Here is a 15,355-nt window from a genome sequence, read left to right as displayed (position 1 = left end):
GCTTTGTAGATGTTTCAGTAATAACAGCAACGATTTTGTTCTAATTGTCGACGTCATTGTTCGCCTCTCCAACAATCAAAAAAGAATCGTTTAATTCATCTGCCTCGCCTGCTATATTGGAATTTTGCGATTTAACTTCCCCGCTGTCCGTTGCACTGCTGCCTGACCCATCACCTTCAATCTGAAATATTAAATGGAAATGTCTAATTTGTAGAACCTTGTTTTAACTTACTAAAGCTAAATGAATATGAAATACAAATTATATTTATAGCGAGAGAAGTTTTAGGTACACAAATTTACCGATTTTTTTATTTTTCAGACGTCTCAGAGTAGAAAGGAGTGGCTTATTACGGGACATCAATTCGCTAATCTTTGGAATTTTTCTAAATGTGCCGGGGTTATGGATAGCAAACACATTATGACACAAGCACCAAAACATAGTGGCAGTGAATTTTATAATTACAAGTCCTTCTTCAGTGTAGTGTTATTTATTGTGGCCAACGCAAATTATGAGGTGATGTATCTTAATGTGGGCAGCCAAGGTCAAATATCCGACAGTGGAGTGTTTGACAGTACTCGTTTCAAAAAAATGTTATATGAAAACATGCTCAATTTGCCTCAATTAGAACCATTGCCAGGAAGCACCAAAGCTGTTCCGTTTATTTTTCTAGTAGATGACGCTTTTCCCCTATCACCAAACTTATTGAAACCTTACCCTGGCACTCAAAACGAATTTTTAATTACCGCTTATCATGCGCTAGGCATATTTCTGAGAACGTTTTTGGAATTATGTCTGCTAGGTTCAGGGTATTAAGAAAACTCATGCTATATGAACCCGAAAGATTTGAATTAGTTGTTGCTGCATGCGTATATCTCCATAATTTTCTGAGAAGCAGTTTACATTCCCGAAAATCATACTCACCTCCTGGCACCTTTGATTCTGAAGATAAAGATACGGGCAAAATTATCCTAGGTTCTTGGAGAAAAGAAATAAACAACAATATGTTTGCATTACTGCAAAATCAAGCACGTAATTCAACGTTGGAAGCTAAACAAGTTCGAGAGGAATATGCTCAATATTTGATGTCACTCGAAGGAATGATTCTATGGCAAAATAATGTTTAACTTTGTATAAAAATTACAAATAAAAAAAATATACATACCTCACTTGTAGTTATTCCTTTTTCAGTACATTTTCTAACTTTGTTCCTGCCCGCAAGAAATAACAAGACTTCATAAGCAAACCACTTTGAAATAAAAATGGCGTCGGCTCCCGACTTTTTTAAAGTACGATATTTTTTTCTTGCAATAATATTTTAATTTTTTCTTTTCACTTCTTCTATATTTGAGCCTGTTTTTTCTGCCAATGTTGTCCAAGCATCGTGTTTCGTATTTCTACATTTATACTGGGCGTATTCCATAAACACTCACAAAGCTTATAGTTTTCGATTAATTCAAGCATTAACTCATTTGTCCACATGAACGGCATTTTTCTATTTATTTCACTCGTCCGACCGACTATAAATTATTCGACATTCGCCGTCGAGCCGCACTAGACAAATACCAATTACTACAAGTTGCAGTATCTGTTTCCACTCAGACAACAATATGTTTCTGTTCCCTGTTCTTACCGAATTTCTTTTGAAGTTTACCGCTAAAACTGGAAATCACCAACAATCGCAAACATGCATTTGTTGTCGAAACAAAAAGAAACACTTAGGAACTTTGAGGAACTTTGGGAAACATTTTTAAGCAACGAGCTGTTTCTCCAGTGGAAACGTAGCTTAACACTACGTCTATGACAACATAGACAGGACTGTACTTAGAACTTATTATTCTCTCAGTTCGTTCCAGCTTCAAACCTGGTTAGTTTAATTGCTATTTTTTCTTTCAACAAACAAATGTTGACACACCCTATATCTAAATAAATACATCAAAACAAGTTTTATCAACTTATGATGCTAATGGTGTTACCGATACCTTGACCTCCCGATAATTTGAATAAACCCACACAGACAAACATAATACTGTTAAATAACATAACACTTTAATGATTTATCTTCGAAAAACCGATAAAAGAAATCCGCTTAGAACATTTTTAGTTGTGAATGAACCGCCGCTACTGTTGTCAGTAAGAGGTGCGCGTTACGAAAACTCTTTGAGATCTATTTTCTGCATTCTAGACAATATAAAAGTGTTGGTCAAGCCCATTTTAAAAATAAGCTTATAATTAGTTTCAATTTGACTTAATCAGGTGTAAAACATGGAGAACATTCGAGTCGGTTTTTTATTAATGATATTTTGCATAAGTTATGTACCAGTACTGAGTCAGCACAGGAACGTGACTCAAATCGGTGGACACCGTAACAGTTCTAGGACTGGAGTATGCGTCTTGGAAGTACCGTAAGTACTTTTTTCATTAAGTTATATAGTCATAAAAATAATGCTTAAACCATATAATCCGAATCTTAGAATTATAAAAAAATATTTAGAATTAGATAACCATAAAGTAAATGGTTATTCCCCATAGATTACGCATGACCGCATTAATATTAACATTCTTTTCTAGGACAATTGATATCATAGCGCCTGAAGATAGAGCTTCCGGTTTGCCACGAGGAAATGGTGTAAGTAGTATATAAATGGCATATTCAGTTTTAATTATGATGGTAAATATTTATTTACTTAGGCCAAATATTTTTCTAAATAATTTAGTCAACTATATAATAACAATAGCACAATAAGGTACCGTCAATGTTCTATAATTGTACGAATTGTGTACTAATTTAGTGTTTTTGAAATTGTACTAAAAAGAAATTATGTGTGGCTAGAGGCTGGCTATATAGAATGTATAGTACGTGGCCTTTGATAAAACAAAGCATATAATTTCAGTACAATTTTATTATTGAATTATCTAAGAATTAATTGTTTGTAAAAATGCATCACTAAGAAATCTACACACTAACTCTATTTACATTAAGAAAATCTACTTAAAACAATTTATGTACTAACATTAAAAAAACCCTCATAATAAATTTGTGGTACCATTTGATCATAGCATATCATTCTAGTACAATTTTAGCAATGCATTATCCAAGAACTCCATTTAAATTAAGAATGTGCGGCGAAAAATTGCGTGGTGTTGCGTATATTTTGATAGGGGGTAATAAAAGTCAAGAATTTTTATTCTGTATTGCTCTATAATCTAAAGTAAGCTTTACCATAATTTTTTAAATCTTGAAATGTCAGTTTTGAAATTCAAACACTAAACATATCCAATTTTTCCGGACGATTTTAAAAATAGTTTACAGAGGGAGCAGTAGTAACATCTATGGGAAGCGAAATCCAAACATCGAACACTCGAAACGTATTTTTGTTCAATAATTCTGTTTCTTTAATTTTAAAGTGTGATCGCTAAGTCTAATATTCCAATTTTTTCACAGCCTAAATATTAACAAAGGATTCTGAAAGTAAAACTCAAATTATCATGGAGTTTTCGTTTCTCAAAATTTAGTAATTTAGCATTTTAAAGTTTCTCACGTTAGGTAGGTCTTAGAATACGAAAATCATACGTTGATCGTGAACAAATTAGTACAATTTTATTTATCAAGATGTTAAATATTTTCTTAATTGTACTTAAAACAGTTAATGCGTAGCCAGAAGTTATACATGACTAAGAAACATTTATTCTGATCCTTCTAAATATAAAATATGTGTTGGTAAAAACTGCCTGGTAATCCATAGTATAATATATAGGTAATCCATTAATATATAAGTAATCCTGGTAATCCATAACATAATATCAAGATGTTAAATATTTTTTTAATTGTACTAAAAACAGTTAATGCGTAGCCAGAAGTTATACATGACTAAGAAACATTTATTCTGATCCTTCTAAATATAAAATATGTGTTGGTAAAAACTGCCTGGTAATCCATAGTCTCTGATTAGACATAACATATAATTCCAGTACAACAATTTTGTTACCATCAATGTTCTATTAATGTACAAATTATATACTAATTGACTCTTTTTAAAATTGTACTAAAAAGAAATTGTGCATGGTGTACAACTATAAATACACAATGTATGGTGTGTAGCACAGATGTAAATAGCTCCGCATGGAGCACGGAGCTGTGCGGAGCTATTTACATCTGTGGTGTGTAGCCTCTCATAATACAGAAAATAAGTTTGAGTACAATTTTGTTAATGCATTAACCGATAATTTATTGATAGTAAAACTAAAACGAGTTATGCGTGGTCAGGGGCTAGGCTAAATAGTGAATGTGTTTTAAAGGAAAAAATTTCTTAGTGATGTATAGTCTCGCATAAGGTATACCATACAATTTCAGTACAATTTGGGCAATCTAGTATTCAATAGTTATGTTGATGGTCGTCTTCCAGAGATCTCTATTTTGAGCTATTTATTAGTACAAATTTGAGTATATACTAATAGATTGACAATATAATTATACATAATTACTTTTATTTATTTCATTTATCGCACAGTAAATAAAGATACAATGAAACTAACAGACAAACTCCGAGAGTTCATAAATTTTTCTGTTTACATAAACTTCTGTTACTTTTGCTCATTTTGATTTTAAACATTGGGAAATACGTATTTTTATATAGTATGTAAAAGTACATTAAAAGGTTACAGAAAATTACATTTAATAACATCAAACATGAATTTACAATGTATTTTTACATTTATAATTAATTTAATTTATGTGATCTACAACATAGTAGATAAAACACACTGAAAATTACATATAAATTCTAAGATCTCATATATTCTTGTGTTTACATAAACTTTTACTTTTGATTAAGAATTAATTTTATCCAATGCAATTCAATATTAATAAATACGTATTTTTCATATGGTTTACATTTAAATCTTATAGAATCCACATTACATATAGTCATATCTAAATTTTCATTGCATGTAAACTGCTTTTAGATGAACGTTTATTAATTACGCAAATAGTTTTAAAATTTTTCAAATGTTTAGCATTCATAGCAAATTTAATATAATTACTTATTTATGTTGTATTATATCATATAATTCTAGTATAATCTTGTTAATGCATTATCCAAGTAAAAATGTACTAAAAACACCCTATGCATCTGTATAAAAAATGTTCTTAATGAATCATGGTGCACAACAATATACATACCATAGCATATAATTCTAGTACAACTTTGTTACTGCATTATCCACGTTTTAAATAGTTTTGTTATTATACTAAATTTTTATAAACGAGGCATTTTTTAATAATGCATTAACAAATTGTACTGAAGTTATATGCTATGATATATCAAAGGCTATGCACTACGGATTTACTGTGAAGGTGTGTCGTATATTAAGAGACCTTCACACTGAATCCATTCAAATATAGAATATGTGCGTTATAGTGTATAATCTTTGATAGAGCATAGCATTTTGTTCAATTTTGTTAATCGTATTAATAGTACAGTGTGTGTAGTGTAGACCAAGGGTTAAATATGTTTACAGTTATACTATAAACAGCTTATGCATAGCTTGTGGCGTTAACTTTACAGTATTACTATTTTGCCAAGAGTTTGCAGACGGTAGCTTAGAATTATTGGAGGCTTGGGATTGTTCAAAGGTTCACTTATGACTGGCTATTAAAGAATATAAACTTGATTATAACTATTAAATAAGAGGGCGCCACTTCGTTTTTTTTTATAAATGAAAGAAAACTAAGAAAGACTTGGTATATAGGTTTTAATTTAACAATTAAATAACCCTGGCTAAATTAGATTTAAAGAGGCAAAAAAAAATATCTTAACAATACAACCAAATTATATTTACATCAATGAGATGTATACAGTGCTTTCATTTCAAAACACGTCAAATTAGATATACAGGGGGGCGTTTAATTATGCATTTACTGAAGTTCTGTCAATCACCTCCTCACCTCCAGCTAACCTCACTTTATTATGTCAAATGGGAACCCCCATTGTGTGATACATCATAGTAAGGAGCGTAAAATTCTCTATTCAACGGTATCATAAAAAATGAGATCGGTAAATGTGTAAGCAAATAGTTAGCGGAAATGTCTAGAAATAATGAATATTTTATTTACGCCAAACTTTGGTATGTCAAATGGCTACCCCATGGTGTGATACATTATTTAAAGTGCATTCATTATGCTATCAATGGTTGTAAAAAAAATAAAATTGATTGACCAAGAAGCAATTAAAGTGTAAATCGGTAGGGTAGAGAAACAAATTTAATTAGTTTAACAAATTAATTTTATTAAATGTTCAAAATGCGCGCCGTTATTAGCAAGACAATAAAAAAGCCTATTTTCAAACTCCTTACGAACATTGGCAAGGGTCTGCCTGCTAATTTCTCTGCATTCTTGAAATATTCTATTTTTTAAATTCTCAATACTCTCAGGTGGGGTTCTATAAACTTTGCTTTTCAAGTAGCCCCAAAGAAAAAAGTCTAGTGGGGTTAGGTCCGGAGACCGCGTAGGCCATTTGATTGCACCACGTCTGCCAATCCACTTTTCTCGAAAATTTTCATCAAGCCACTCTCGAACTACCAAAGTGTAGTGCGCGGGAGCTCCATCCTGCTGAAAATGTATATTATTTTCATTCAATAATATAGCACCTTGTTGATCTACTTGATTTTCCATAGATTGGATGATGGAAGGGTATATTGCATTTTCTAAAAGGTTTAAATAAATTTCGCCAGTCAAATTTTCTTCCAAAAAAAATGGCCCGATTATTTCATTCCCATAAATTCCTGCCCAAACATTAATTTTTTGGGGATATTGGGTATGGCCTTCCCGAAAAACATGCGGATTTTCATTATCCCAGTATCTACAGTTATGTCTGGTCACCAGGCCATTTAAAAAAAAGGTCGATTCGTCACTGAAGCAAATGTTCTTGAATAAATGGGGATCGTCGTCAATTCGCTGGCACATCACTTCACAAAATTGAATTCTCCTATCAAAATCATCTTCTCTTCTAGAATTCATGAAGAATATGAATTTTATAAGGAAAGAACTTATTTTTTTTTTTAATTTTATGTACGGAAGCAGTGGAAATATTGCGTTAATATTAGTTTTGCGGCCTTTGGTATAGACAAATTTGGATCCATAGCAAATTGTCCTAGTACTTCAACTTGGCATGCTTTATCGACAACTCTATTTTCATATTTTTTCTTATTGCAAATCGATCCCGTCTCTTCAAATTTTCGTATCAATTCTAATACCTATTTATGGCTCACGTTTTTATCTTGATACCTTTCATTAAATGCTCTCGCGAAAATGTTCTGCGATCACACCGATCTTGAGCTCCATAAAGGAAAATTATTTCCTACCGATTTACACTTTAATTGCTTCTTGGTCAATCAATTTTATTTTTTTTACAACCATTGATAGCATAATGAATGCCCTTTAAAATAATATCACACATAAGCAACATATAAAGTATCACACCATGGGGTAGCCATTTGACATACCAAAGTTTGGCGTAAATAAAATATTTATTATTTCTAGACATTTTCGCTAACTATTTGCTTACACATTTACCGATTTAATTTTTTTTGGTACCGTTGAATAGAGAATTTTACGCTGCTTACTATGATGTATCACACGATTGGGGTTCCCATTTGACATATTAAAGTGAGGTTAGCTGGAGGTGAGGAGGTGATTGACAGAACTTCAGAAAATGCATAATTAAACGTCCCCCTGTATAACTAGCATTCATAGCACGTGATTCATATTCATTTGACGTGTTTTTTTTTTTTTTTTTTTTTTTTTTTTTTTTTTTTTGAGAAAGTTATTAAGGGTGGATCGTTTTGAAATGAAAGCACTGTATACAATATACATACCAATAGCATATAATTTTAGTACAACTTTGTTACTGCATTATTCACGTTTTAAATAGTTTTATAATTATACTACATTTTTATAAACGAGGCATTTTTTTTACTGAAGTTACATGCTATGATATATGAAAGGCTATGTACCACAGATTCATGGTGGTATTATGTATGTGAGAATATATTCCGTGCCAGACCAGCTAGATTCGAAACTCAATAGGGCCCTCTTCATGAAATCGTCACCCGAGCCATTAGCCTTATTTATTTGACATTATGGGACTTTTTATGATGACGATTTATGGATGCGGAGTGTCTGTGTTAGTTTTAAGTTTTAAGTAAGAGTTTTGCTATTAAAAAAAAAGGGGACATTCGAATTTTAGACAGCGTCTGCGACGCGTTATTTCTGAAGAGAAATTTGTTCTGCTTTATTTTAAGATTTTTCATTTTATTAAATCATAATTTAATTAAAACTCGGTGTTTTCTTACATGTAGCATATCAATCAAGTTTTTTTTATAGTGATGCACAGCCTCTGGCCACGCATAACTTGTTTTTGGTATATTTTTACAAAAAAGAAATTTTATTGAAATAATATGCTATGATTTATCAGAGGCTACATAACTAGACAATTTTGCATTAACAAAATTGTACGAGAATTGTATCCTATGATATATCAAAGGCTATGCACTACGGATTTACTGTGAAGGTGTGTCGTATATTAAGAGACCTTCAGGCTGAATCCATTCAAATATAGAATATGTGCGTTATAGTGTATAATCTTTGATAAAGCATAGCATTTTGTTCCATTTTTTAACCGTATTAATAGTACAATTTGTGTATACCTAGTATTAAATATTTTTAAAGTTATGCTATAAACTGTACTTATGCTAGCTTCTGGCTCTTTACATACAGGTACTTTATGATATTGATGATATATGTGAGTAAATCTCAATCATCAATAATCAAAATGCAAGTATTTACACTCATTTATATTTTTTTAAATAGTTACTGGTGAGTCAAAAATACGTGTAAATATAAATTTTATATTAATTTTTTATTCTTCTTTGAACTTTTTTTTCTAATAATCTGATGGGTTTATTCTTTAAGAAGATATTTTATTTCTTAAAATTACATTTATTTTTTTATCTAGCAAATAAGTTGATGTAACTTCATATAATATATTAACAGATTTTACACATTTCATATTTTTATTTTTTGTGTATGCTTAATTTAAGATTAATTTAAGATATTTTATTATTAGTACCATACTTCAACTTCCTTAAGGAAAGCTTTTAATATCAAAAGTTATATATGTAGTAACACATCAACTATGTAAATTTACATACATAAGTTTATGTAATATCAAATAATATATTTAAAAAACTTACCCCAAAAAATCATATTTTCCTAGATTTTATGGTAAATTTATATAATAATATTTTATATTTCTTATTGTACATAATACGTTACGCTAACAGAATTGCCATCGTAATTATGCAAATTTAGAATGTACGTTTTATCACTGTAATTCCACTAAATTTTCCTAAAAAAATATACTAATATATTAATAAATGTAGTAATACTTTGAAACTATTTTTTAATAAACCTTACGAGTGACTCTTTTTTTTAAGACAAAGAATATTAAAGAGGAGTTCCTGTTAATCAATTCGAAGACAAAATTTGGTTGTAAGTTAAGGATTTATATGTCTAGATTATTCATAGATATTTCAGGATATTTACGTGTTCGATCTCTATGAAATCATGTCATGTGACATTTATTTTAAGGGTCTTTTATAACAATTATTCAGACCCTCAGATTATAGTCATTAATTGTTGAATGGACTAATTTTGTATTTAATTTTTTAATACGTAATTTACGTTATATTTAATTTTAAATGCATATATGGCCGCCATTATTATAAGCGAGTTTTCAAAATTGAGGGGCTATTAAATACGATAGCAAAGGCCTTTAAAATCACATAACCCACCATTTAATTAGAAAACTCATTAGTCTCATAATACCAAACTTAAATCTTGAAAAATGTTATCAGAAAAGTATCGACAGAAGTTAGGTAAAGTAAAGTAAACTTTATGTCCTCCCTATATAAATCCTAAATTATTAAGTAACTAATTTGGAGAAAGTAAATGATTTAATTAAATAATTTCTTCTAGTCTAGACCAGACCTAACAAAAATCGAAATTTGTTGTTCCGGCTATGAAAGGATACCCCACACCTTCATCCACTGCCAACCGATTTGTGAGAACGGGTGTGAAAATGGCAACTGCACAGCCCCTAATGTGTGTGTTTGTAAAAGGGGATATATTATGGTACGCTAAATTTTATTATTAAAAGAAAAACGCATAAATAGTAATTCACCCTTTAGAGCAAAGAAGAAAAAAACAAATGCATTCCAACTTGCCCAATTGGCTGCTTAAACGGGGTGTGCACCAACCGTGGAACATGCGATTGCAATTACGGACACGCCCTGAGTCCTGATGGTAAATATTGTACACCAGTTTGTTCTGGAGGATGTGGCGCTGGCGGTAAATGTACTGGACCAGAAACTTGTACTTGCAACCCAGGGTAAGAAATATTTTTATTTATTTTAACAAAATTAACGTGGAAGAGGAATAATCTATTACCAGTTAATTTAAAAAGTAATTATTGTGGCGCCCAACGTATGGGATGACATCGAGTAGCACAAAGAGATAAAAATGTAGATGTGATTTGGTCCCGAAATGTTATGTTCAAGCAATCATTGTTAAGATTAATGTTCTTAAGTCGCGCAATGAGCACTAAACCAAGCATTAATTCTTTTAAATTATTTTTCTCATTTTAAATAAGATTTTTGTGCTTCAAATAATCAGCTCCGAGAAACATTCGTTCAGGAGAAAAAATATAAAATCGCCATTTTTTAATTTAAAATTGGTTGTACCACAAAGTGGCTCTTATACATAATTCCCAAAATTGGTAATACTTTTCAAGAATTAACATATTCATTCGCTATGGAGTCCTTAAAATACCCCCATGAAACAAAGATTCAATTAAACTTATACACTCAACATGTGGGTCGATACCAAATAGCACTACGCGCTCAAAATGTAGAATTTTTTTTCTGATGTGTGTAAATTTCATTAAATATATCCACTGTCACGAGAAGGTACTTAAAAAAATATTACAGGCCTTTAGTAATTGTGGCGCCCAACACGTGGGTCGATACTAAAAAGCTTTAAGTGCTATGAAATATATAGATTCGGTTTATAGATATTATCTAGAATGAGAAGATCACTTTCTGAGCTTTATTGGAGAGACATTGAATACAATATATATTACACTTCTTATTATTTAAATAGAAGTTTAAAATATTTTTTCAAGAAAACGTTATTTTCTAAAACCGAGCTTAATATTAGGTTTAATAACTAAAATTGTAATCTTATTTTAATCACTGCTATCTATTCATTTATAAATTATTCTTAATATATTTTGTTAAAGCTCTCCGATATAACTTGATATAATGGTGAGAATAGCTGTTATATATAGTACGGAACACACTGTGAAAATAGCTATAACGGGTTTTAAGAACATTATACTGAAGGCGCCAGGATATATTAAATATAAAAAAAATAACAACTCTAAGTCTCAGTCTCGAAATATCTTTTTATGTGTCAATCAGGTTACATGTTTCGCTAATAAAGCATCATCAGAGGCATTATTAGCGAAACATGTAACCTGATTGACACATAAAAAGATATTTTGAGACTGAGACTTAGAGTTGTTATTTTTTCTCTAGTTACGTAGGTCTCTTTGAGATAATGCACGAGTTCTTTCAATATATTAAATATACCAACATTTTATTCTGAGCAGCATTAAATTAGTCCAAATGGTCCAGAAAATTAATTAATGATAACAATTCTACTAAATCCCTGGATTCTAATATAAATCATATGAATATAAATCCTCTGAATATAAATCCTAGATACAATGAACCATCTCAAGACTAGTAATCTGGCCCTAGAGAGGAGGTTGGTCTAGTAACGACACCTGCTCAGCTCATGGTTTTAATTCTGAAGACACCTTTAGTAAGATCTTCTTAAATTCCTATGAATGAAGTCACAAACCAGATTTTTCAACCATATATTCTCGTTTTCAAAATGTAATATCCTGGTTATTTGAAATTATGATATGGTCACGTTTGATAATTTTGGCGCCCAACATGTGGGTCTATACTTAAAAGTTTTAACAGCTTAGAAATTTAGAAATTGGCAAAAATCGTCTGATATCTATTACTTTAAGAATTTAAATTTTTAGTAAGAATGTTCTTCTTAAGTAATGAGCTTCAATAATCTGGGGAATCTTCAATAATTCGAAATCTGCCCGGAGAAACACCTGTTAGCCAAAATAATTAGTTTTGAATTATTAAAGTTCTGAACAAATTGGTGTTTGTGGCGCCCAACGTGGGGCTAAAACCCAAAAATTTTAAAGTTTTTTGAGAACTAAAGATCCATTGGTCGTAGAATTCCAAAAATGCGCCCATAAAATTACACTTAAATTGATTTACATTGATTTAAATAACCTAACTGTGGAAAACGTTTGATTTTTGGTTTTTGATGATGTTCATTAGAACCATAGCTCTGTCTTTTATTCGATCTCTAATGCGTTATCATATGCTTCAGCGATTGATTCACTCCATCTGCTAATTATCCGATCAGATTTGATCAACTTGATCAGACGTTTATATTCTGTATGGTTTTAAAATTGAATGATATTGAATTATATTTGTTGTAGATTCTTTGATATTATAGTATCATTGGATATTTCATATTCTTATTGAGCTACAGTTGATAATGATTCTTGCATTAAATTAGTCCAAAGAGTCAAAAGAAAATTAGGTAATGTTAAAAATCCTATCAAATCCCTGGACTCTAAAGACAATATTGATCTAGTTACAAAACGTCAGCGCATGGTTTAAATTCTGAAGTCACCTTCAATATGAACTTAAATTCCTAAAAATGAAGTTACAAGACAATCTGTAAACCATATATTTAGTAATTGTGGCGCCCAACGTGGGGCTAAAACCCAAAAGTTTCAAGTTCTTTTGAGAATTTATAGATCTATTGGACATGGAATCCTTAGAATGCGCCCATTTAACTACATTTAAAATAGATTGATTTCATTGATTTAAACTCTGGAAGGCGTTTGATTCTTGATTTTTCATGAGGATCTTTAGAACCGCAGCTGTGTTCTTCTTTATTCAATCTCTAGTGCATTATCATATCTTTTACCGATTGATAACACTCTATTTGTTAATTATTCGCTCGGACTTGGTCATCGACCCTTATAGTGTTTAGGATTTTAACATTGAATGATATGGCATTATATTTTTCATAGTTTTCTAATATTACAGTATCCTTGGATATCTGATTCGCTTATTTTGCATTAAATTAGTCCAAAGAGTCCAAAAAAAATTTAATGAATGAGAAAAATCCGTTCAAATCCCTGGACTCTAGGATCTAAATTCAAGATCCATGGATCTATCTCAAAATCATTAATCTGACCCTGAAGAGGACATCGATCTAGTGACCACACGTTAGCTCATGGTTTGAATTCTGAAGACACCTTCAGTATGATCTTTAAATTCCCATGAACTTACAAATTCACTTTTTATTTTTGATTCTGTAAATGGAAGCATATGGTTGCATCTCTAATAACTAATCACAAATCTTTCTTCAGTTCTTCAGTCTTTTGATACTTCATCTTAACGCATTGATTTTAGACTGACAATATATTCCTTTGCAGTTTTGAAGTGAACAGAGAAACAAATAAGTGCGAGTATCACTGTGAGGGTGGTTGCGGACATGGAACTTGTGTTGGACCAAACAAATGTTCTTGCCTACCTGGCTACATCTTAAAAGGAAACAAATGTGAAGCTGACTGTCCAAGAGGTATAAAAAAGCAATATTATAAAAGAGCAAATTGAAACAAAAAATTTCTAGGTTGCCTTAATGGAGTTTGCTCTGCTCCGAACATGTGCACTTGCAAACCTGGATGGAACTTGGATAGAACTGGAACACAATGTGTACCTCACTGCTCCAGTACTTGCTTGAACGCAGACTGTGTTGCACCGGAAACTTGTGCTTGCAAGAAGGGATACACTGAGGCTCCTGGAACTGGAGGACGTAAATGTGTAGCATTCTGTCAAGGTAATTTTATTTGTTAAATAAAGAAAGTTATAATGTTCTGTAGACCACTAATAATGTGACAAGCCTGGTATAAACTCTAAAAGAGTCATTAAGTATACTGTTTCTAATATTGTTTTTAGCGATTAATGATAGATTTACTTATTTCCAGATGGCTGTGAAAATGGGGTATGCTCAGCACCAAATTTCTGCATTTGCAACCCAGGATTTATAAAGGAGTTTAAAGGGAGCAACAGGTGTATTAGGAGAGTGAGAAGATCACTTTCTGAGCTTCATTTGGATTTGATCCCCGAGGAGGTACTGGAGGGACATTGAATACATTATGCATTACACTTTTATTATCTAAATAGGTTATATAAGTTGAAAATAACATGTTAAGAACAAGTTATTTTTTTAAAGTGAGCTTAATATAATTAGGTTTAAAAATTGAAATTGTAATTTTATTTTAATTAGTGCTATCTATAATTACCAAAATTTTTATTGAATCTTTTCGGTACACTTGATATATTGGTGAGGAGAGTGTTACATCACAGTCTAATATATAGTACGGAGTCCTCTGTGTAAATGACTATTAAAAAGCATTGTTACAGTATAGAGAGGGTGCCAGGACATGTTTTTCAAGAATTAACATATTCATTCGCCATGGAACCTTTAAAATGCCCCTATAAAACTACATTTAAATTTTGTTTCATTTTGAAACAAGTGTTAAACTCGGGTGCCCAACATGTGGGTTGATACCGAAAAGCACTACATGCTTAAAATATAGATTTTTTATTGACGTGTATGAATTTAATTAAATAGTGCCACTGTCGCTAGAAAATATTTAAAAATTATTACAAGCGTTTGGTAATTGTGGCGCCCAACATGTGGGTCGATACTAAAACAGCTAAGAAATGTAGAAATTCGGTTCTAAAATATTAAAATGAGTTTCAATATTCTACGGAATGTCTCCTGGGAAACACTTGTTTAGAAAAATCCTTTTTTTGAATTATTAGAAGTAACATGTGACTCCCAAAAATGTTAAGTTCTTGTTGAAGCTTTCAATATAACTTGATATAATGGTGAGAAAAGATGTCATATATTATATGGAACTTACTGTGTAAATGGGCATATTGGCCATTAAAAACCATTGTTACGTTATGGGGAAGGCGCCAGGACAAATATATTAACTTTACCAGAATTGTAGTCTCAGCAGTTTTAATGGTAGTACCATAAAGTGAAGGTAAAAGTTCATGAAAACTTAATTTTTATTTGATAGAGTTATGTAAATGAAAGGATATTGATATGTTTATTAT

At 31.2% G+C, this 15,355-nt stretch overlaps 1 protein-coding gene across 1 annotated transcript; it reads left to right on the top strand.

Moving 5' to 3' along the window:
• The first annotated feature begins 2,058 nt into the window (after positions 1-2,058).
• Positions 2,059-14,492, top strand: LOC126748269 (epidermal growth factor-like protein). The gene is made up of 7 exons (XM_050457381.1): positions 2,059-2,403; positions 2,570-2,627; positions 10,035-10,190; positions 10,247-10,446; positions 13,660-13,805; positions 13,857-14,063; positions 14,212-14,492. The coding sequence occupies exons 1-7, from the start codon at positions 2,264-2,266 to the stop codon at positions 14,373-14,375; spliced, it is 1,071 nt and encodes a 356-aa protein (XP_050313338.1). The 5' UTR covers positions 2,059-2,263; the 3' UTR covers positions 14,376-14,492.
• Positions 14,493-15,355: the final 863 nt, after the last annotated feature.

Source organism: Anthonomus grandis, chromosome 22, assembly GCF_022605725.1.
Source record: "Anthonomus grandis grandis chromosome 22, icAntGran1.3, whole genome shotgun sequence".
Lineage (NCBI taxonomy): Eukaryota > Metazoa > Arthropoda > Insecta > Coleoptera > Curculionidae > Anthonomus > Anthonomus grandis.
Note: the sequence above shows the minus strand (reverse complement) of the source record. Positions and strands in the feature narration are given on the sequence as shown.